The sequence below is a fragment of the Daucus carota genome, chromosome 1 (assembly GCF_001625215.2).
Source record: "Daucus carota subsp. sativus chromosome 1, DH1 v3.0, whole genome shotgun sequence".
NCBI lineage: Eukaryota > Viridiplantae > Streptophyta > Magnoliopsida > Apiales > Apiaceae > Daucus > Daucus carota.
Window position 1 is genome coordinate 8,967,981 of NC_030381.2, and position 24,792 is coordinate 8,992,772.

General features: G+C 35.7%; 2 protein-coding genes across 2 annotated transcripts; one reads left to right on the top strand and one right to left on the bottom strand.

Moving 5' to 3' along the window:
* Positions 1-5,706: 5,706 nt before the first annotated feature.
* Positions 5,707-16,701, top strand: LOC108204769 (bifunctional aspartate aminotransferase and glutamate/aspartate-prephenate aminotransferase). The gene is made up of 10 exons (XM_017374374.2): positions 5,707-6,018; positions 9,461-9,692; positions 9,821-9,914; positions 9,998-10,101; positions 13,061-13,309; positions 13,404-13,517; positions 14,097-14,180; positions 15,090-15,260; positions 15,961-16,074; positions 16,364-16,701. Exons 1-10 carry the CDS (start codon positions 5,891-5,893, stop codon positions 16,502-16,504), a joined length of 1,431 nt encoding a protein of 476 aa, XP_017229863.1. The 5' UTR covers positions 5,707-5,890; the 3' UTR covers positions 16,505-16,701.
* A 633-nt stretch (positions 16,702-17,334) lies between these two features.
* Positions 17,335-22,275, bottom strand: LOC108205016 (low affinity sulfate transporter 3). The gene is made up of 12 exons (XM_017374761.2): positions 21,772-22,275; positions 21,454-21,502; positions 21,151-21,358; positions 20,849-21,026; positions 20,605-20,670; positions 20,275-20,505; positions 19,999-20,125; positions 19,162-19,448; positions 18,015-18,208; positions 17,847-17,941; positions 17,689-17,765; positions 17,335-17,615 (listed from the first exon to the last, which is right to left on the bottom strand). Exons 1-12 carry the CDS (start codon positions 22,102-22,104, stop codon positions 17,478-17,480), a joined length of 1,983 nt encoding a protein of 660 aa, XP_017230250.1. The 5' UTR covers positions 22,105-22,275; the 3' UTR covers positions 17,335-17,477.
* Positions 22,276-24,792: the final 2,517 nt, after the last annotated feature.

The following is a 24,792-nucleotide window of genomic DNA, read 5'->3' on the forward strand; positions in this document are numbered from 1 at the left end:
AAGGTTGTTGATCCTTCATTCTCTTCCCTCAAACAGGAACTAGATGCTCATGTCAAGGGTATTCACTCTAGGATGGACAAATTTGATACAACTCAGGAGCTCTGTCTGACGAAGCTTGACAACTTGGAGCAAACTATGGCTCAAGTTGTTCAACACTTAAAGATCAATCCGTCAACATCTCAGTCTACTCCAGAGGATCCCTCAACTAAGGGGGAGAAGGATAAGGATAACAAAGATAAGGATGACAGCAATGCTGGTGGTGGTGGCAATGGTGGAGATACTGATAAGGGTGAAGAAGAAGCAAGTGAAAAGGATTCTTCTGCAGCTGGCAAATCTAAAGGCAAAATGCCTGAAACTGAGAACATCTTCACTAATCAGGATTATGATAACATTCCTGAAGATGTTGATGATGATGATGCATTTGATTCTGCGTACTTTGAAGCTGAAGAAGAAGGTCGTTTCGAGGAAGGCTTTCTTTTCAATGAAGATCAGTCTGTAGATCCTGAGCACATGGAAAAGGTCAAGATGTTTAAAGCTCAACATGAAGCTAGCAAAGCAAAGCTTCAGGAACTGCAGAAACTGGTAGATGAAAAGAGGACAACTGATGAGTTGGTCAAGCTGGAGAAACAGAAACTATGGGATGCTAAGTGCAAGGAAAAGAGAGAGGATATCTCCAGGAAAGTTGGTGAAAGCTGGGATATTGCAAGGCAAATCCTCTCTGGACCTCAAAGGGAACCTTTCAATGATGGTAAATTCAAATCCTTCATTTATGACCTGAGAGAGGCTAACCCTAATGAAGATATGTTTATGCGTGCTCTTGCTCTCGAGTTAGAATATATAACTATTGGTGTCAAGAATCTTCTCAATGAATGGGAGATCATTATTTCTACTCAGAGAAACGGAACATTCAGGGTTTCAATTGATCTATTCAAGTTTCTATCTCTAACTGAAATCTGGGTGATTCGTAACAAGATTAGACGCAGCTCGAATTTGAATGAACTCCTACGTGACAAACTTATGGATTGTGCTATTCATAACAGTCCACAAGTTGTCAGAAAGCCTTACTGTGTCAAGTTCATTCACGAGAGAAAATTTGGAACCTTCTACCTGGATCACCAACATCTTCTCAAGTATGATGTGAGTCAGTTGGTTCTTGTATCCACTATCCTACGTACCAAGGGCTTCGCTACTAAGGCCAAAGCTGATGCTGATACTGAGATTGTGAACTACTGCACAAGAAGAAATATTCAGCAATACTTCAGGAAGATGAAGTATATCAACCAATCTCAGCCAGCAGATTTCATCGAAGACCCTGTGGATATTGAGGTTCAATATTATCTCTCTTTGGCTCGTGAAAGAAAGAAGCGTGGAGAATCCACTGCAGCTGAAGAGCCAACTCAGAATGAGCCTTCTACTCCAATTATTCACTGTTCAGATGCTGAAGAAGGAGAAGTCACTCGTTCTGAGTGAATAGATTGATTAGGATATTTTGTTAGATATGTTCAAGGAACATCCTTTTGTAATCTATTATGAATATGGTTTAATGTTCAATGCAAGCCATAAACTTTTGCTATTTACATTCCATTGTTTAAATCTTTGTCTTATCTGTTAGTTGAGTTATCCTCTAGGAAATTTGCATGTTATGTTAACAAACAAATAGGGGGAGATTGAAAGGCATATGTTCAGCCTATTTGTATTTAAAGAGGTACAACTCAACTCAGATAAGAAAGCTCAGTAAATAGCAAGTCAACGGAATCCGTACGAAGAACGTCAAATGATTTATGGGAATTATATGTCAGATAAATTCCAGGATGCTGCTGCACACCACTGAAAGAAGTTCATTAATATGTTCAAGCCTCAGTGCACAAATAATCTTTTGTGGCATGTCCAGGAGTTCAGAAGATATAAAGTTTCTATACTTTATTTTATCAGAAGATTCCAGTTAATGAAGAAGTACTTACAAGACGAAGTCTCGACGAACAAATCAAACTCTTAATGTTTATTTGACAAAGAATATTTGATTCAACTAGATACAGATGAACCAGACAGTGCATCTGTGTATCAGTTATTCAAATTGAATATTTGAAGTCAAGCAGAGTTGGTGGTTCGTTCGCTCGACTGATCAAGACGGAGATTTTAATGTTTAAAGAAGACGGGATGCAGTTCTGCTGTTGAATGGGTGATTAAATATTTAATAGATTATTATTTCACTTCTCAAATAATTAAATTAGTTATGTAATTTATTTGTTAAATTAATTCACTCTCGAATTAATTTAATTTATGAATTTATATGATTAAATTAATTAAGTGGATAATTTTCTATTTAAATATAATCTACAAATCACATTCAATCATCCACTCAAGCTCAGCAAGACAATCTGAGATTGTCTTACCGAATTTCCAACTGCCAAGACAATCCTTGATTGTCTGACCGAATGGTTCTCAGCAAGACAATCAGGAATTGTCTGCCCGAGAATGCTTTGCCAAGACAATCTTCAATTGTCTGCCCGAGAACAATCTGCCAAGACAATTAGGAATTGTCTGACCGAGATAAATTGTCTGCAAGACATTCTGTGACTTCCCAGACAATCTAAGATTGTCTGACCGAAGGTGCTCTGCCAAGACAATTGGATTGTCTGGCCGAGAGAACCACACTGCCAAGACAATTTAATTGTCTGACCGAATGGGAATTGTCTGACCGAGCTCTGGATTGTCTTACGGGCCTTGAAATTGTCTTTCTGCATTGTCTTGTGCTTGCAAGGCAATCTAGAATTGTCTTGCCCTTGCTACTTTGTCTTTGCAACTTTCAATTGTCTTGTCTTTCAATTGTCTTACAAGTACAAATGCTTTGCCTATAAATATGGCATTGCATCCTTCATTTTTAGTGTTCATTCACTTTGTAATCAAAGCATTTGTAAAGCTTTCAAGTTGTTTGTAACTTGCTTGATCGTTATATCCACAGTTTTCTGTGCTTTGATAACCCGGTTGTTTTAATCACTAAATCTAGAATATACCCTGTCGAATTTATTCTACGAACTTTAGTGGACATTAAAACTGAACCATCTTAATTATATAACGACGTCAAACATTGTTATATTAATTAATTATAATCTGATTAACAAATCATATTCAATCAGATTAACTTCCGCGAAGATTTGGTACTGATTGTATTCAACCCCCCCCCCTTCTACAATCATATCTGGACCTAACAAAAACAATTAGTGAAAAGAGAAGATTCTATGGAATAAAGTCTGATGATGAATATATTCCACAAATAGCTCAAGATGATGGTTCCGAAATTAGCATGGAAAAGAATAGTTCTGTGATGGAGACTATTGCAAACACCAGAATCTTGGGTTATAATAATGAAGCAGACAGGCCTAGAGTCATTCAGCTTGGAGAAGCAATGAAGAGAAGCAAGGCTAATGCCTTGAGATCAGCTATATACCAGACATGAGATGAAGATGAAGAGTTAAAGACTGTCAAAGCTCAAATGATACAAACTCTGAAACAAATTGAAGAAGATTTGATTACTCAGTTTGTCAAGGAGAGCTATGGATATAGACTGATTGGATAATTAGTTCTGCTATGATCTGTAAGTTGTAATTAGTTCTGCCTAATCTTTAAGTTTTAATTTATTTATGCAGAATAGTTACTTCATGCATTTGTCCTTGATTGTTTTTGACATCATCAGTAAATATATAGAACTTGTTCATTCTGTCTAATGCACAAGTTGGGGGAGATTGTTACATATTTGATGATGTCACAGGTATCTAACTTGTTTAGTGTGCAGAAGCAAATATCAGAGTTTAGCTGAAAATCAGAGTTTAACGACTGACAGCTGGATCAGAGTTTAAGCAATGATCAGAGTTTGCAGGCGGCTGATTTTCAGGAGCATATCTGACTAAATAAGGAAGATAAATATCAAGAGAGATTGTTCAGATCAGGACAGCAGAAGGATAGCTACTGATTAGATTATTTTAGGAAGCAGATAATTATAAATCAATCAGTAGATATCATGTAACTGTGTATATAAACACAGCTTAGGGTTTACTCTAGATGAGTTATCAATTGAATATCATTCGTGTAACCTAGCAGCTCTTAGTGATAACATATAAATCACTAAGAGATTATTTGTAAGCTACTGAGATTTGTGAATAAGAGTTTATTGAGTTATTCTCTTATACTTGTGTTTGTCTTGGATTGTGTTCACTATATTATCATATATAGTGAGTTTATTTGGCCTAACATTGCAGTTCACCAATGAATCAACACCTTCACCTTTAATTTAACACCCTTTGTCACAATATATGAAGATGAGAAAGCTAACCAAGATCAGGTGCTAAACTCCCTGACAGATTTCTATTTAGTAGCAAGTTACAAAGATACGACAATTCTACAAAATTTGGTTCCATCACATAATCATAATTTAGCTGCTGCTCCATAGATTTTGGTTATATTATAAAATCTTAATTTTAAAACAACTCTTACTATAAAATCACAAATCTACAAATTTCGATTCTATTACGGAATCATAATTTATACACAAACCGTAAAGACATGATATACATATGCTTGTGTAGAAGCACAATTTGACAAATTTTGATTCCATTACATAATATTAATTTTAAAACAAAAATAAGCATTAACTTAATTTAGACAAAACTAATTTCACAAAAATACACCGGTGCTTCTAGTCTAGAACCTGAATTTTCCAAAATATGGTTCGAGCCGAAATTTTAAATAAGACACATAAAAATCAAATTTGTTAACTGATTTGTATATAGAATCAGCACTACGAAATTAATTCAATCTTATAAACACACACATACGTAGGGCTGTTTAACGAACCGAGCTGTTCGCGAACAAGCTCGAGCTCGGCTCGTTAAGAGCTCGTTCGGCTCGGCTCGTTAAGTTAACGAGCTCGAGCTCGAACACAAAAAATTGTTCGTTAAGTAAACGAGCTCGAGTCGAGCTTTTAGTATGTTCGGCTCGAGCTCGCTCGGCTCGAGCTCGGCTCGTTAAAACTCGAAAAAATGTAATATTTTTGGGGTTTTTTTATAATTTATATATGTTATTGAACTCAGAATTCAACATATAATTTATATATATCTATTTTAGTGATGTAACCAAAATTTCGGAAAATAATAATTTTATATGGTTTGCTATTTTGACAGTCAAGTAGAAGGTTAACTAGTACCGCTAACTAGTGTTTAATCCTAAATTAGTGTTTCAATTTTTTAAAAAATATTTCTTACCGATCCAACCTTATGGATGTTAACATATATACATTTTAGTGATATAAACAAAGTTTCAAAAAAAATTAAAATTATTTGGTTAGCTATTTTAAGAGTCAACTAGCGGTTTGTCTTTATTTTTTTTCTGGCTCGGCTCGACTCGACTCGACTCGGCTCGGTTTGTATTTGTTCGCGAACAAGCTCGTGTTCGGCTCGTTAGTTAACGAGCCGAGCTTGAACACAATTTTTGTTCGATAAAAAAGCTCGGCTCGGCTCGGCTCGTCAGAAAAAAAATTAAAGCTCGGCTCGGTTCGGTCAAAACTCGGCTTGGCTCGGTTCGTGAACAGCCCTACACATACGCGTCTAGAATCATACCTAACAAAAAAAACACATGTCGAAATCAAAGAATTGATAATAATTAATACCTTTTCATTTTCTTATATTTTTATTTAATTAAATCACAACCGTTACAAAAACGAAAAACAATCCTAAGGTTTTAGAAACCCACCAAAAACTCTTCATGTTGTCAACTACTACTACCTAACAAGAAACTCCTCCTCTCACCAACCCAAACACACCAACTCTCTCCTTTTATTCTTTAAGTACATTCCCCAAACACACCCCAAGCTAAAATACTGGTCTTTTATTCAAAAATGGCAACTTTTTCTGTTCAAAGCTCTCCAAGCATTTCAAGAATTGAATCATCTGGGCTTCAGTCTCATAATTCACAGAGCTTCAGATTAATCTCATTCTCCTCTCAACTCTCCGGTCTCTCTCTCAGGTACCCATCTCTCTATTTTATTTGAATTTGTAGTTTTCATATCTGATTGATACAATGCGTATACTTGGTTGTTCTCTGCTTTTCTTGGAGGAGCTGTGTTGACTGGGTGATGTAGTTAATATGTTTGATGAATTGTCTGACCCAGGTAACTTCACTAAAGTAAGGTAGAATGTAAGGAATTATGAGAAATGAGAAAGGGCATAGATCATGGGTTATTTATCTCTATTAAAAACTCTATACTTTGATACCCTAAAGTTTCACTCGAATTCTGTTTACACTTACCGAGCTCAATAATAATTATGGAGAACGGGTCTGGAGATCACCATGATTCTATTTTCCGATACACTTGCTTGTATTTATGTTGGTTTACATTGTTTTATGTATATAAGCATCCGGATGTGCTTTATTTTTCTTTCCATCGCGATGCTTGTTATTCTCACTTTGGCACACGTGATTACACTATTTCAATCGCGATGCTTGGATTATTATTCAACAGTTCGGGATATTAGTTTATGTTGCGCTGCTGTGCTCTTTGGATTATTATTTCTGTCATACTTGCATACTCGTCCAGCTCCATGTAGCTTGTCTTGGTGATCTTTGATAAGGTATGAGGAGCTTTATATTTGATATTGTCATTTGGGTGGTTTCATGAGGAGATGTTTCTGTTTTGCCAGTGACTTGTAAAGAAAAATACATAAATATATGTGCTTGTTCGGATAAGTTGAGCGGTGATGTTTTGGCTTGCAAGTCTATATCTAAAGAAAGATCAGTTACTCTCTATGACCTGCGTAGCGTTAAGCTTAAGAACGAAATTATGACCAAGTTATCTGGTCACCCTAATGTTGTGGAGCTTAAAGCAGTTTAGGAGGAAGCAGATTATGTGCATCTTGTTATGGAGCTTTGTGTGGGAGAGGAGTTTTTTCACCGGTTTGAGAAATACAAAAAGTTTAGTGAGTCCGAGGCTAGAATTCTGTTTAGGCATCTAGATTTTAGTCAAGTGGAGGCAACGACTGGTTGCCTCTTAAACCCACATGTGGAAATGAATCAGGTGCAGGGACGCATCCCCTGCAGTAGTTGATAACTTGGAGAGTTCACCTGCATTTACCTGAAAATCATCATTTTTTTCTTTCTTAATTGACCAAAGAACTCCTTACTCGATATCTGGAGATTTTTCTTTTAGTAGCAGCTATGAATATAATGTACCACATTTTTCATCCTCGATCCCGACAATGTCAAGTTTACCTTCTTCAGTTACTTGAGCTGAATAGCATTGTCCTCTTTATATAAGGGATAAATACTTTCTGGCTGATTTAGTATTGCAAGTTTTACGCAAAAATCTTCTGCGAGGAGCAGAGGAGGCCATTTTTTAAAAATCAAGGATGCCTTTTGCCAATGTTTAAAAGTATGAGAGCTGTATTTGGCGTGTCTGCAGCATATTTGGACTACAATGGAATCCTGGAAAGAGCCTGTTACTCTTTCAACAATCTTTGCTGCTATTAAGGTTAAACTATCAGAAGGCTGCAATATGCAGTCTGCAGTTAGCCTGTAATCAACTTCGTCGGGTTGTTAAAGCCGAGAGGTCACTCCATTGAAGTGACCGAGTACTCGTGCTTCTTTTGAGCTCTGTGAGCAATTGTCCTCTAATGTCAAGCTAAGCCAGGATTCCTCTAATGGCAATCAAGGCCAGGGTCCTTTAATGGCAAGCAAAGTCAGGACTCAAATGAAGTTGAAACAGTCCTCTAATGGCAAGCAAAATCCAGGATTCCTCTAATGGCTAGTAAAGCCAGGATCCTCTAATGGATAGCGAAGCCAGGACGTTTAGAAGCCTCGATTCTCCGTTTAGAATTCCGCCAAAATCTGTTGAGGTATAGGCTACGAACCTTGAAGTGCCTTTAGAAGCAGATGTTAGTGCTGAAGAAATGAAGAGATCGATGGAGATTCAAGAAAAGAAGCCATGATTCGGTTATCTTTTATTAATATTTTATTAAGCTTATCTTGGATTGTCAAGTTGCTTTCTTCATATTTTTTTCCCTCTACAATTTTGTCAGCTTAGCTTGCCCTGAGACAAGTTGCTGTAATTTTTCTTCCTGTACAAAATTGTCAGGTTAGTCTTCCTGTACAAAATTGTCAGGTTAGCTTGCATTGAGTCAAGCTATTGTTATTCTATAAATCTCTTCTTTGATATCTCTTCCAATCCATTTCTTCATCTCTTGGACACCTTGAGTCTTTCATCCTCTATTTTCTTCTATCTTTCAATCTGATCATCTTCAGTTTTTGGTTACCATTACTTCTGCGTTGGTGTCGAAACATTTTTCTCCAATCTAGGAGCTTCACCATGTTCTCGCCCCATAGCTTGAGGGAGAGTGTCAAGGGATAGTGTAGTAAGGAATTAGTTGAAAGGGTAATATAGACTTTTGCCAAAAAATTAGTTTATATTAGGTTTTGTTATTTGTTGCCTCTAGACAAAGGATTGAGGCAGCCACTCTAAGGATCATCTCAAAAATGTAATCCCTTAGTTTTCTTCATGCTGTAAGCCTGTAGCTCTATATTCTTACATCAATAGCTTGACATTCTTTATATTTATAAAGTTATCAATTGTAGTTTTCATGTCTAATTGATACAATGGGTATACTTGGTTGTGCTTAAAATGTGTATTTATTAGGTTGGATTGTGTTTAAATTAGTAAATGCATTTGGGTTGGTTCAAGTTTTGTAATTTCTTAACTAGAAATAATCTTTGTTTCTTCATTCATTTGAATATGTCAATTCAGTGGGTTCTAAATAAAAAAGAACAAACATATATGTAGAGAGAGTGTTTAACTATGTAGTTAAATCAAATTATATTGTAGAGTTTCAAACTTTTCTAGCCATTATCCCTTTATTCATCTGTCTGAGAACTGCGCACCTATTGCGAGCGTGAAAATCTGCTATTCTTAGATATTGTAAAGGCTTTTTTTTACGATGAAAAACTAATATTTTGGGATTTGAGCAATTCACAAAATTGGCATCATCAGAACTAATACCTGTAATTTTGGTATTTGGAAAGCCCGGAGAAAATGCAGGTTTAAAAGTTTGTTGTATCATGTATGCTATATTTTCAAGTAGTTTATTGAGAATATTCGCTCTAATGCCTTCTATTTTTTGAATGAGTACTGTGATTATGTATGGGGAATGAGAAAACACACACAAAAAGGTATCATAATTCAAGTTTAATAAAATTTAGATGCTTTTTAAACAATTTGCCGAAAATCAATACATATGTGCAGACCTATACATGTATTTTGCTCAACGTTATCCAATATCCATACTAGTCTACATAATCCTTAACAATTTCCATCAAAGAATTGATGTGTAATATGCAATGCTCACTTTAGTATTTTTTATTTTTTAAAATAATTCTTTAATTATGTCCAGATAACATATTGTGACTTAATTTGTATCAGATCTTTAGAGACTTCAAATAAACTGCAACGAAATGGCTTGGTAGTGAGAGCAGTAAAGAACGTTGATCAAATGGAATTTGATACCACACTTAGTCCCAGAGTTAATTCACTTAAGCCTTCAAAAACGGTGGCCATAACTGATCAGGCAACTGCACTTGTACAAGCTGGTGTGCCTGTGATCCGATTAGCAGCTGGAGAACCAGATTTTGATACCCCAGCTATAATTGTTGAGGTAACTTCTGAATGTTTATATACATGTATATGTAGATTTAGATTTAGATTTAAATATAGGTGTCTATCCCCATCATATCTGCAGTGTCGATAGTTTCCTCATTAATAATTGTGATCTTTAAACTTTAGGCTGGAGTTAATGCAATCCGTGAAGGTTATACGAGATATACTCCCAATGCAGGAACATTAGAATTGCGGTCTGCAATTTGTCATAAGCTAAAGGGTTAGTTGATGCATATGAAGACACCTGCCTCTAGTTAATTATTTGACTTATTATTTTTTATGGAAGTAATTTGTTGTTGGCAGAGGAGAATGGGTTATCTTATTCACCTGATCAGATTCTTGTTAGTAATGGAGCAAAGCAAAGTATAACTCAAGCTGTTCTTGCTGTCTGTTCCCCAGGAGATGAGGTGATAAATTTCATAATTTTAAACATTCACCAATTATAGCTATCACTGTGCATAGTTGGATTAGTTCCTTTTGCTATTTGTAGGTTTTGAAATGTAAAACTACTGCAGAAACAATCACACAAACTGAATATTCATTTCACAAACTGTGCAAAAAAATACACACTAATACAGAATTCTTAATATAGGACTGCCTATATAGTGGCCGTTATAACCACACAAATAACTACCCCTAATCCCTAAATACAAGGTCTGCAGTTACAAATAACTGCTGCAGACTTTATTCTATTTAAAAGACACTAGATTTGCAACTAGACACATAACAAGTTGGACTTGGTAAACATTCTTAAAACGAACTGTCTATTGCAGCGACTAAGGCATATTTTAACACTCCTCCTTGCCTTTGATGCTGCAAACTCCCAGCTTATACCTCATGTATTCAAAATTTTCCTTTGGAAGCGCTTTGGTGAAAATGTGGGAAAGTTGATTTTCAGTCCTGCAATGCACTAAAATTATCTCTCCTTTATTCTGAAATTCTCTGATAACATGTATTTTATCTTAAAATGCTTAGTCCTGCCATGGAAAACTGGCTTTATGGAGATTGAAATGGCTGCTTCATTCTCAACAAATATTTGAGTTGCTTCGTGTTGCTCAAGATTCAAGTCTTTTAGGATTTTTCTGAGCCATATAGCATGATTTGCTGCTTCAGTTGCAGCAACCAACTCAGCCTCTGCAGTGCTTTGAGCGGTGATGTCTTGTTTCTTAGAGCACCAATTAAACACTCCTGGACCAAACATAAAGCTAAACCCAGTAGTACTCTTCATATCATCAATTGCACCTGACCAGTCACTATCCGCAAAACCAGTTAAATGTAATCCTTGACCACTTGCGTACTTGACTGCATAATGAATAGTTCCTTTGATGTATCTTACAACATGTTTGGCAGCTTGCAGATACTCTTCATTTGCACAGTGCAAAAATCTAGACAAGAAATTCACAGTTTGCACAATATCAGGTCTAGACGCCGTGAGGCATCCAATAAGACTTCTATAATAGTATTCATCAACCTTCGGAGCACTATCATCTTCTTCACTCAGCTTTGCTCTTGCTTGCATAGGTGTATCAGTAGATTTACAACCTTCCATGCAGAACTTTTTTAGTCTCCTTCGCGTACTTGCCTTGACTGATGCAAATTTATTTTTCTTTGGCCAAACCTCTAAACCAAGAAAGAAAGACATTAGCCCCAGGTCTGTCATCCCAAATTCCTTCTGCATTTCAGCTATGAATTCTTCTATGAGTTCCTGATTATTCCCCGTGACAAGTAAATCATCAACATAAATGGAAACCACAATTAAATCGGCACCTGCTGTCTTCACATACAAGGTTGATTCGCTTAAACTTTTAACAAATCCTAATTCAAGAGATAATCATTTACTCCCTCCGTCCCTCTGGGATGTATACGTTTGGAATGGACACGGAGATTAAGAAAAGTGTATAAAGTAGTGTAAAGTAATGAGAAAGAGAAAGAAAAGTAGGTAGATTGGTGGGACCCATGCATATTTAATTGATAGATTTGAATAAGTAGATGGAAGTAGTGGGTGGGTGGCATTTTTATATTATAAAGTTTACTATTTTGAGAAAGTTTTGAAATGTATAGAATTGAATGGGACATCCCGAAAAGGAAAGTGTATATAAATCAGAGGGACGGAGGGAGTATACGACTGTGCCAGGCCCTTGGTGCCTGTTTAGGGCCATACAAAGCCTTATATAACCGATACACCTTTTTCTCTTGACCTTGCACAAGAAATCCTTCCGGCTGTTCAACATAGATTTCTTCATTTAAGAACCCATTTAAGAATGCAGACTTCACATCTAAATGAAAAACTTTCCAGCACTTTTGAGCTGCAATAACAAGTGACAAGCGATTTATATCAAGTCTTGCCACTGGAGCAGACGTTTCAGAGAAGTCCACACCAAATATTTGTGCATAGCCTTTCACAGCAAGCCTTGCTTTGTGCTTGTTTATTGATCATCAGCATTAAGCTTAGTCTTTAACACCCCCTTTTCTATTTTTTGGCCTTTCAACAAGCTGCCATGTGTGATTTTTTTCCTATCATTCTCACTTCTTCTTCCATAGCAGCTATCCACCTTTCATCATGCATTGCATCTTTAACATTTGCTGGTTGCAGAAGTACAATATTGCACGTATCATAGATGTCAGCAAGCTGCCTCGTACCTCTAACTGGATAATCATCGATATCATTTTCATTAAATCGGAAATTATGAGAAAGTTGATCATTTTAGCTAGCATTCCAGTCCCATTGCTCCTCCATAAAAACATCATCTCTACTGTTAATAATTTCATCAGTAGGAGGCTGATATATCCTATAGGCCTTAGCAGGACTACTATAGCCTATGAATATTCTTAATATAGGAATGCCTATAGCCTATGAATATTCTGTACAAACTAATACACGCTAATACAGAATTCTTAATATAGGAATGCCTATATAGTGTCCAATGTCCATTATAACCACCACAAATAACTACCCCTAAATACGAGGCCTGCAGTTACAAATAAGTGCTGCAGACTTATTCTATTTAAAAGACACCAGATTTGCAACTAGACACATAACAAGTTGGACTTGGTAAACATTCTTAAAACTAACTGTCTATTGCAGAGACTAAGGCATATTTTAACTATATTAATATAATGTCTGCCACTTCCTAAAAATTTACTAGCATTTTCTTTGAATATCTTTATAAGTACTAACATTCGTAGAGTTTTTTTTCCCAGATCCAATATTATTACGTTACGAAACAAGCACATATTTTATATAACGAGTATTTTCAGATACGGACTGTTAAAAATGTACAATGTTATATGTTTTTTACCAACAGGTTGTGTGGGTCTTCCACTTGTAAATCTGGTTGTGCCTTAATCTTAAGTATATTTGATCAGGTTATTATTCCAGCTCCCTTCTGGGTGAGTTATCCAGAAATGGCAAGGCTAGCAGATGCAACGCCTGTGATTCTGCCAACTACCATCTCAGAAAATTTTCTGTTAGATCCCAAGGTTCTTGAGTCCAAGCTAACAGAAAAATCTAGATTGCTTATCCTTTGTTCTCCTTCAAACCCGACAGGATCTGTATACCCAAGAAAATTACTTGAACAGATTGCTGCAGTTGTTACGAAGCATCCTAGATTGCTGGTAATACCACTAGATCTACACTCTTATATGTGAATATAAATTTGTCCAACTATGCTAACATTTAAATGCCTTCAATGTGCATTGGTTATTACAGGTATTGTCTGATGAAATATATGAACACATTATATATGCACCAGCAACTCACACAAGCTTTGCATCTTTGCCAGGCATGTGGGATCGTACTCTAACAGTAAATGGATTTTCAAAGGTACTTGTATTCTGTTTGTGACATTATACATATTTTGATATATTAGTTTGTAAGTATACGGGAAGGGGAACTAAGGATGCATACCCCTTGTAATGGGGAGAGCAAGGGGAAAAGGCTACACCTGAACCCTTTAGGTGTATGTATTTTTAACTATTTTAGTTTGAAAAGATTTATTGCTTTTTAATTTTATTAACACTTTTGGGTCAATTTTCAGGATTTAAAGGAATTTTAAACTATAAACTTCGCATAGGAATCATAAACTAGTGATAGAAAAGTACCTTCTTCGTGACTTTAGTATGGGGAGATTTTTAATTATAAATACGTTTTCAAATTTATGGCATTATAAATAAGAACGGGACAGGAATAAATTTTTTAAGAAGTCTAATTGTCTTAATGTCTTTCCCTTGAAAGTTAGCAGTTCTATAACCAAATATTTCAACTTTCAGGATGTGTTGTATTTGTTTTTTCAAAGTTAGCATAGCTTACAGACAATGTGTAGTTCTCCAAAATCATTTTCACTGTATGATATCTTAAAAATTATCTTTTCTTCGGACATGAAATGCCTAAATTTGATCGTAGGCTTTTGCGATGACTGGTTGGAGACTTGGATATATTGCTGGTCCCAAACACTTTGTTTCAGCGTGTAATAAGATTCAAAGCCAGGTAAATCATTACTTTCTGCAGTTAGATTTTGCATAATTTTCGTGGAGTACAAAATTCTGAAGTTGTGAAGTAACCTGATTGTATCAGGTATAATAATTATTGATGTTAAGTTGTTCTCTAGTTGTGTGTACAATGTTTTCTCTTTAAAGCATGTAAAAAGATTAGCTATTATTAACCTTATTTTATGAAGTTAGTTAGAACTAAATTATCTAAGAAATTTTGATAGATTGAGAACATATGATTTGTTCAGAAACTAATCTATGCTCTCCTATAGATTGAAGATGTAATACTTTGAGACATTTCTTAAACATAGTCACGTCAGACATATGGGATCGTATTCAGCAAGTTGCTTCAAGAAATTCAAATGTATTTTGATATCTGTAACGCTTTTGTCAACTTCCAGTTTAAATACATTACAGCTTTTCTGTCATAAAATTACTTCGATACTGTTCGACTTACCTGCAAGTATTTACACATTAATTTAATAGAAATCGGGGTACATGTAGATTTAATTATATCGTTGAATGAGGTGTTGCAACTGTACTGTACTATGTATATGCCTGGCTGGTAAATTATGTTGTATTATGAAGTCTATCATATCAATATTACACACGTGACACGACCCAGATTTAATTATAGTTTAGTAATACATTTGGTCTTATTCAACAGTATTAATGAATGTATTACTCTCCCACACATGATCTCGATTCTAGATGGTAGAATTCTTCAAGTTCCTGTTTTAGCAGAATATGGCGCATGTGTTGTACCATGACAGAATGAGAAAATGTGCTGAAATTATCTAATCACCATTAACATGCTCAATCTGATTGAGTGCTATTTAATTAAAATATTTCCTTATTGATCTCACTTACTCTCACTTGCTCTGGTGGTGATTTTCTGTTATAAAAGTTCACATCAGGTGCCAGTAGCATATCTCAGAAAGCAGCTGTTGCTGCTTTAGGTATGGGCTATGCTGGTGGGGACGTAGTTTCAACAATGGTAAAAGCATTTCGGGAGCGACGAGATTTTCTTGTGAAAAGCTTTGGGGAATTAGATGGTGTCAAAATATCCGAACCGCAGGTAGTTTTAAGTAACTGTATGCAGCTAATAAGATGCCTGTCCAAGTTTGATAAATTGTTTTTTCTTCCATCTATCTATCTATCTACATATCTATTTATATATGGGTAGCGGTCCACAGCATACGGATGCTGTGGAGCGCTTAACCGGCATACAGATTCTGGACCGTTGGATGCATATCCAGCGGCCAGGATCATATTAAAATTTTAATATGTCCAGCGCTTTTTTAGCGCTGGACGGGGATTCCCATGTCCAGCGCTTTTTTAGCGCTGGACATGGGAATCCCCGTCCAGCGCTAAAAAAGCGCTGGACATATTAAAACTTTAATATGATCCTGGCCGCTGGATATGCATCCAACGGCCAGGAAATAGGGTGCCGGTTAACCGGTCCCTGGCAGCCGTATGCCAGGGACCTGGTCCCTTTATATATATATGGAAAACTTATATGGAGACCACTATTTTATTCAAGACCTCGAAAACCATATATGTACTGCAAGCAGATCTGTTTTGCATGATAATAAATTTTGTAATGTTCTACTTGCGGTATATATATGGTCTCTGAGGTCTCCAATAAAATGGTGGTCTCTGCATAACTCAACCACACACACACACACACACAGATATATATATTTTGTTATTCCTATACCTTCCTTATAATCTCTTGATGTCCTGTCAGCATGGTCTTTACCTGATTCTATTTGCAGGGGGCTTTTTATCTCTTTATTGATTTTAGCTGTTACTATGGCTCGAAGGCTGATGGCTTTGGCCTGATCCAGGATTCAGAATCTTTGTGCCGTTATCTGTTGGATGAGGGTCAGGTAAGCTATATTTGATTTAACTGATGAATAACACAAGTATACTGTGCCTAAACATTTAAGATTCACAAAAAACAAATAACCCGGGAGCAAGGCCAGTAAAACAGGGGTACTAAATCAATAGCTGACAAAGTCAAGTTTTAATTGCTTGCCAGCGGTATCAGTTACTGGATTAGGGACTCTTTAGGTCTAATAATCAAATTAATAGGACTACAGTAAACCTGCTGCTTATCCTGTTACATTATGTGACAATTTCTTGTACTTTCAAATAACAAGGGTCGTTGATGTACAGGTAGCTCTTGTCCCTGGGGATGCATTCGGGGATGACACTTGCATCCGCATTTCATATGCAGCTTCACTTTCTACGCTTCAGGCTGCTGTAGAGAATATTAAGAAAGCTCTGACTGCTCTTAAGCCTGCAGTCCTTGCTTAATTTAGACCTACGGTAATTCAAGACATTATTCCAGTATTGCTTGTATGCGCTGCATTTGTTGATATAACTTGTGTGTAATGTTTAAATCCTCTTTTATATCATCATTTTATATGCCAGCCAAACCATTGCCTTTGTATTCATTAAACATGTAAGAGCAGAAAATAAAAATATCCCTATCTTATGCAACTTTTGTTGAATCTCAGTGTCCCAAAGAATTTTAAGAAATAGTGCATGGTAAAACTGACAATCTAACAGTAACCAGTGTGAAGGCTGCATATAGAATTACTACCTAGTATATTTGTATTGGTATTAGTTGTCGTAACAGTTGCCACATATCAGTGAGTGATGCGAAGAATCACATTTAGCCTCAGTTTACAACTTCACTCAACCGATCTACAGTTTAGTTAGGAAATCCAACTTGGTACTTCTTGCCCAAGTTTGGATTTAGACAAGGCAATTGACTCTTTTATGCATTGGGGCAGTCCAGTCACATGGTATAGGCCAACTATATCTACTGTGGACTCGTCCTCATGCCAAAGTTAGCTTTTGGGGTTGAGATCGGCCAGACTGGCCAACTTACTCCGATAAGTATAGGGATAGTTCAGTCACATAGTACAGGGTAACTATACCCAGTGTGTCCAGGTCCTGATCATGTGAATTTGGATCATGAAAGGAGGATTGTTGGGAATGTACTGGTTATGAAGCCTGAGGATGAAAACATAGTTCTTACTTCTTATAGACAATGAAAGGCAGCCTGTGATTATATTGGTTTTCGCTCACTTATAGATAGATGGTTCTAGATTGTCACTCTGCCTCCATTAGAATTCCAGGACACTGAATAATATTTTTCTACAAAGATGAAACCGCTGAAGTGTTTCACGTTTCTGGCGTTATTACATGCCCTTATAACATACACGAAGGCAGGTCTACAAAATTACACACATACACACATGAAAGCAAGTACTTGAAATAACTAGACATGCATCCTGTGACCAAGACATGCATCTGCTGCTTCTCCGATGGTTAAAAACACCCTCCCTCCGATCTTTTTCACCAGATTGGATACCTTTAGCTTGTGAACAACTTGCCATTTAGGGTTTGTTATAGCTAACTGCAAGAGTTACAAGTTTATTAAGTTTTACCACTTATTTTATGTAAGTAGCGAGAGTATGTGATTGTGGTACCATGATTCCTTGTGAGAGCAGCTGCTCGTACAATTCTTCTAGCGTAGCTAGTCCCGTGGTATCTATATTCGTCAAGTCTGTCAGCAATTCTCAGAAGAATTAGGATCTGTGTTCGCATAAGTATACACTAATGTTGAGAATGAAGATAGATGGCGTACTTGTCATGTCGAGAACTACCAGCTGAATCTTTCCTTTAGCTTTAACTATTCCTTTGGCATCCATCTCTTCCTTTTCAATTGCCCATTTCGAAATCCTGTAACAGCAGATGACGAATTTAGCTTAGGTATATAGATAAAGTGTGCATGTGTACAAATGTCTGGTGTTACCTTTCTCTAATGAAAGTGGCATTAGCAAAACAAAACAATGGAGACTTAATGCGGACCGAGAGGACACCAGGAAGCATAACAGCCATAGGATACTGGTTTACATCGCAAAAAATGTCTGTTCCTGGAACCTTTCCTAAGGTTTCAATTCCTGGTTGTATCGAACTTATGATGATCTTTGCAAACGACATTGCTACCTGCAAATCATCGTAAGTTTGATCAGAACACTCAACCTCCAGCAGGGGAGTGAGATTTTACAGGAGCGAGAGATTTATCATCAAAACGCTCGGACTCCCGTAAGAGAGCGAGAGAGTTATCATCATAACAAGAATGACTATCTTTTGTCTTTCTTTCTTGGATTTTTTTTATTGAGCATAGTTGACCAATAACCCAATTAAGTAAATTCTAGCAAGAGCCCACAACTGATGAGAATATTGTGATAATTTTGGTGGGTTTCAGAAGGCCGGATCCACCACCTTTATGTCCAGGCTTTTTACACCATTCAAATCCAAACCCATGATAGTGGAGGTCCCTGCTAACCCAAGTACTACTACATGATACATAAAATCATTGTTCTGCCCTGTACAAACACTGCACTTAGCGTACAAATCCAAATTGTTCCTTTGTCTTGGTTTAAAATCAAAACCAAGTCTAGCTATTATACTAGCTAGTTGTTTCTTGTATGGTACTCACTATTGTTATAGAATAAAGGTTAGCTAGTTACCCTTTGTCACTCACTTTGATTCTATATCACAAAGGGACAACCATGTTATTATACAGACTTTTTTGCTTTTCTTGTCCTTTCTGTCATTCCAGTGAAGCAATATGTCTTTGAAATGTTGCATCAGAAACATTGACCCACTCCATATTGCTATTGCCCATTTAATTTCATCAATAATTTACCAAAGTTTTAACTTTAAGTTGTCTAGAATTATTAAAGAAGAAGAAACAACAAAAATATACCTGCATGAGCTTTAGGCCTCCAGCCTAACTTTATATTATTGCACAAATTTTAGAATTTTGTCTTGATCACGCTTATTTATATTTACTATAATTATGTTGTAACAATTATTTGTCAGATTTCTACAAATTGTATAGTTACCCGTGTTCAAATAAATCTCTTAGGTGATGTGTAGGAAGAAGATGTTACCGCTACTAGCAGACCAATCTCCACTGAACAAAACAACACTCCGAAGAATGCTCCGATGAGAGCCAGAAAATCAAGCTTATCGACTTTGTATATGTTGTATGCTTCATGAACATCGATGAGCCCCGGCAAAGCCGATATAATAATCGAGGCAAGAATCGCATTGGGAGTGAAGTACAATAGCCTTGTTAGCGCTTCCAGTGATATGATCACAGTAATAACCATGACAATGTTTGATACCACCGTCTCACAACCCGCACTGAAATTCACAGCAGTGCGAGAAAATGACCCTGCAAATAACCACAAGTCTTAGGCACTGTTTCGCATTGCTGTTGTAGATAGCAACAACAGTTTTTTCCTGAAATTCAGGTGAAAAATTATTTAATAACTCTGAAAACAGCTTTTTTGAACAACATCGTTTTAGTTGAAAAGCTACTTTTAGTAAAAGTAGGTCATCCCATACTTTTGCAAAAAGCTGTATTTCAGCTTTTGCGGGAAGTTGTCATAAATTTCATTGTCAAACCTCATAAAAAATATTACCTTTTTATATTATAACTCAAAATATGTAGATATCAAAAAACATTACCAAATAGCAATCTGAATTCTACAACAACACATTTTGTTGATATCATAACAAATTTTAACAACTATCAAACAGACTCTCAATAAACTATCCACTAATTAATCCCGTAAGTATTAACCGTTTCATTCCATTCTTGGTAGTAGAGGTACGGTATGTGTACATCTTACTCTTGACGATCCACCAGGGATACACTGGTATCTTCGGTTTGAGATATATATGCAATAATGATCTTTTTATGAAAATTAGAGCTAGCTCACCAGTCGCGACGTAGCAAGAACTAAGAGAGCCTGCAATATTCATGACACCCATGGATAACATTTCCTTGTTTCCGTCAAGATGATAACCTTTTATGGTTGCAAAAGATCGACCGACAGCAATTGCTTCCTGATTAATTTGACATTCAGATTTCAAGAAATAAGTATGTATAAATAAGTTCATCTAATACCTGGGACCACAAAAGATAAACTCTTAACCACTTGAGCTATTCACTCATCTTCTGAAATGTTAAATGTTTAGAGTTTAGACTGCAGTACCGTTAGCGCGACAACTGCAACAATTGCTCCGATTTTCACCAAGTCTGTAGCATGAGGATCATTCAGCTGTAACTGATGAACTGATATTGGATTCAGCCCACTTTTGATATGTTTCACAATCTTAACTCCATGTTTATCAGCTCTTGTCAGGTAAACAATAAGAGTCGATATGACAACGGATACCAGAGGTGCAATGGCCGGTAACCAGAACAGTTTCTTATTTCTTCTCCCCTGAATCAGGTGAAAAATTTCATTATGAAGTCTATGAAAATTTCAGATGTTATGAAGCCGTGGTTAAAATATAAGAATTCACGAAATCTGTATACGTACCACGATCCTCATAAGTAGTAGGAAACACAAGAAAGAGCATCCAAGGACAAAGTTATAAGGACTCCACTGTCAGTAAGAATTACAATAGTGTCAATTTTTCTGGCAAATTTTTAGATAATTTCTTTGTTCGGAAGATCTGCTGCTAGAAGTTAGTCTTGCGTTATACATGTACAATTTATCAATTTGTCGGGTACTATTAGGGTGTGCAACATTATTCTTATCTACGCGACCGGCAAGAACTTACAGGATTATGAAACAAGGACTTGAAGACAGCTGCCAAGACAGAGATGATGTCGGTTTTATTTGTCGAATAAGTGATCCCAAGCAAGCCCTTCAGCTGTTGCAGACCGATAACTATGGCAGCACCAGCCATGAATCCGACAATGACAGCATGTGACAGAAAATCCACCAGAAAACCCAACCTGCGTGCAATATCATACGATATATCAGTACATACTAAGCTAGAATGTATTAATTTTATGTAGATGCAAACTTTTCTGTGCTTATGAATTGATTTGAAATTGACAGGTGAGGAAGAAGATGAACCTCAGTAGCCCGAATGCCGCTTGAAAAATTCCTGCAAAAAGCGTTACAGTGAACACGAGATTCCTATAAGCAATTGGATCAGCCTCAGGGTCTTGAACTTTTTGAACCATTGAAGATATCAAGAGTGAAACTACAGCCACTGGTCCGATAGCTATTTCCCGTGAACTTCCCATGAACGCATAGATGATCGGAGGGACAACGTTCGTGTCTGGAATCAAAAACCATCTTGATCAAATCAAAGTTACTGATCATATTTTTCGTTAGTAGTATATCCAACATGGACAAATGCACTTAGCCACTTACAAAGACCATGTTGAGGAGCCAGCTTAGCCAAAGTTGCATATCCAATACTCTGCATGGAATTACAACAGACGTTACAAAGTTCATTTCAAGTTTACTGGCCTGTTTGGAAACCTGGATTTCATTTGAAATCTTGGATTTGATCAAATAACCTGTTTGGGAATTTGGATTTGGATTTCAGTTGAAATCCAGATATTCAAATATTAGTATAAATATAAGAATTTGAAATGACAACTCAAATCCTATCATTTGAAATGAAATGCATGTTCCCAAACGCCCTCTGAATAAATTTTGAGGTGAATTATTTAGACAAGTTCATACCTGGGGAATACATAAGCTTGCTAGAGTTAGACCAGCCATAAGATCTTTCTTAAATTTGTTTGCAGTGTAGGTTCGAGACCACACAAGTATAGGAAACACACTCTCCAGGACCGAAACCATGCGCCTAGACTTAGAATGCTCACCTGAAGATTTGGATTTGTTTCCATTGGGAAGAACAATCTCCTTGGTCGAATTCACAAGCTCGCGCCACAAACCTGGCGGCTCAGGGGCATTCAGCACCCACTGAGCTGCCCTTTCACCTTCTGTAGGTGTTTGAAGTGTTTGGGAGAACTGAGACAGCTCTCTTTCACTCATGGCTACTGATGAAAGCATGATAATTATTACTTTCAAGTAATTTCTTCAACAGCTTTATAGGTATAACTAGCTGTAATCTGTGATAGCTAGTTAAGGTTTGTTAATGCCATGTCTTACATGATAGAATGAAGCTAAAAACGTTTACTTTGTGGTTTGCCCTTGTTATATGAAATGAACTGATCATTATATTCGCTTACTATATATTTAAGCTTGCTTAAGATGTACAATGGACAAATTTGTGGTCCGTCTTTGTCATCCTCAACTTTATACTTTTTTTTTGCCAAGTCACTTTATACTTTTTACAGTTACTATCCTATATTTTACGAAAATACTCTCTCCGTCCCGGTCAATTATATTTCTCTTTTACTGCTCGACACGCATTCTAATATTCTTTCTTGTAAAACATAGAGTTCTACACCTTATTTTTAAAATTTATTCTTTTATAAAAATATAATTGTTATATTTTTATACAAAAAAAGGGTATTTTAAAAATAAGTTGCACAACCATACTTTAGTGAAGCATTAAAATTTGTGCCGCGTTCTTGTTCCCCAATTTATACTATTGCCGGGACGAGGAGTTGGTGTGAACTTATAAGTTACCAGAAGTGTTTGAATACCATGGCTTATAAGTTTTTTAAGTGTTTGGATAACTTAATTTGTAAGTTGGTATTAGTTTGGTAATTTTGAAGTCGTTTTATGTTACAAATAGAAAGAACCAAAAGTTAGAGCATCTCCAGCAGATTAGTTATATGAGATCTTAAGCTAAAAATTTGAGGAATATGGGCAAAAATTCACTCCATCAGAGTCCCTACTCATTCCCTAAACTTTAGGATTCACTTTTCATTCCCTAGCTCATTCCTCATTTGTTTTTTAATGATTAAATATTCAACCTTCACTTTTGGATACTCTTTCCCATTTTATTCTTATTATCTTTTTTGTTAAAAGAATTTGAATTTAATACTATAATAATGATAGGGAATACATATAGGAATTATTGTTGGAGTTGTTAATCGATCCTTAGTTTTTGGAATTCGAATTGTTTATTATATATTTAAAGAACGTACTTGGGACACTGCCGAAGATACTCTTAGAGTATAAAAAAACCTAGGAAACCTAGCTTTTTTCATTTACTTAAGCACTTTCTCACATTTGCCAAACGGACAGATAATAAGTGGAAAACTAGAAGTAGACTTTCAGACTTTTAAGCCTATAAGCAATGCTCCCAAACACCCTCATTATATACGGTCATGATAGCAGACGAGATGCAGCATATTCGTCATGTATACAAATAACCTTACTTTTGAACATAAATAAAAAAGATAATTATTTTATTTCATTATTATTAAATATACTCACACATTTTTTTTTATTTTGAAAAAATTCAAATCATTAATTTGACCGCGTCATACAATTATTCTTGTTGTGTTTTTATTAGGATTTTAAGTTAAATGAATATATTGCAACGGGGTCTTCGCCCTTCTCCATTAATATACATATACTCCCTCTCTAGGTTGTTTTTTCACGGTTTGTACATATATATTTTGAGACTTCTATAAAATATAATTTTAAAATATTATTTACTGTTTTTAAATAAAAATTTAAAAATTAAACTTTTATTCAGGAAAATTTTTAAAAAATATCATAAAATAAAATTTTATAGTCTACAAAACCTAAAGAAAAGACTCTCTAGAGTGCTCTATAGTTAACTAGTACTCCTCAAACTAGGACTGCGTACTGTAACACGACTCCGAATATTTCAATACAACATCAACCACAGGTGCAGTGGTTCTTATCCAGTGTCGAAGTCAAGCAGAAACGAATATTGCACGTGAAAAAGAAATGACAACAAAATGAAAGAGATTTGTAAGAGTTATAAATCACAATAATATTAGCAACAAAAAAAGTGTTTCATGATAAAAGTCCTAAAATAAATTAATTTTTTATTTGATAATATTGTAGTATCAATGTATCATATATATATATATATATATATATATATATATATATATATATATATATATATATATATATATATATATATATATATATATATATATATGCATTAAAATTTTGTTTCTCTAAAAAAATCTCAAACTAATACTCCCTCCGTACCACTAGGATGTTTACGTTCACTGTTTTGCACATATTTTGAGACTCTTATAAAGTATATATAGTTTAATAATATTTTTTTAATTTTTTTCTTTTTTGAATAAAAGTTTAAACGTCAAACTTTTTTTCAAAATTTTTTATAAAAATAAATATATAATGTAAGTATATTTTATAAGATCATTAAAATACGTGCCAAAAAGTAACGTAAATTTCTGGCGGGACGGAGGGAGTATAAGGGGCCGTTTGGGTGAGCTTAAAATAAGTGCTTATTACTTAAAATAAATAAGTGGAGTAGAAGTTAGAAGTAAGATAAGACTTATAAGTGATTAAAGTGTTTGGGAAATAAGTAGAAGCCCTGAAACAAAAGCTAGCATTCCTAACTTTTTTTAAGTGCTTCTTGACTTCTTACACAAACGGTACGAAATAAGTGCTTCTAACTTATAAGTCGAGAAGTCCAGCTTATAAGGGGGGCCAAACACCCACTAAATATTGGACTGCTTATATTAAAGACTAATTTTATTTATTTTTCTCATGTGAGATCTGAGTTGACACTCACTCAACAGATGACATATATTATCTTTTACTTTCAACTCCTCA

Bases quoted from the DNA above. Each gene is read 5' to 3' on its own strand.
- LOC108204769 (XM_017374374.2), top strand. From the start codon at position 5,891: ATGGCAACTTTTTCTGTTCAAAGCTCTCCAAGCATTTCAAGAATTGAA. The intron at 10,102-13,060 runs GTGATAAATTTC...ATATTTGATCAG, and splicing joins TCTGTTCCCCAGGAGATGAG to GTTATTATTCCAGCTCCCTT. The intron at 13,310-13,403 runs GTAATACCACTA...TGGTTATTACAG, and splicing joins CGAAGCATCCTAGATTGCTG to GTATTGTCTGATGAAATATA.
- LOC108205016 (XM_017374761.2), bottom strand. From the start codon at position 22,104: ATGCTTTCATCAGTAGCCATGAGTGAAAGAGAGCTGTCTCAGTTCTCC. The intron at 21,503-21,771 runs GTATGAACTTGT...AATTCCATGCAG, and splicing joins CAAGCTTATGTATTCCCCAG to AGTATTGGATATGCAACTTT. The intron at 18,209-19,161 runs GTAACATCTTCT...GATGATTTGCAG, and splicing joins AGATTGGTCTGCTAGTAGCG to GTAGCAATGTCGTTTGCAAA.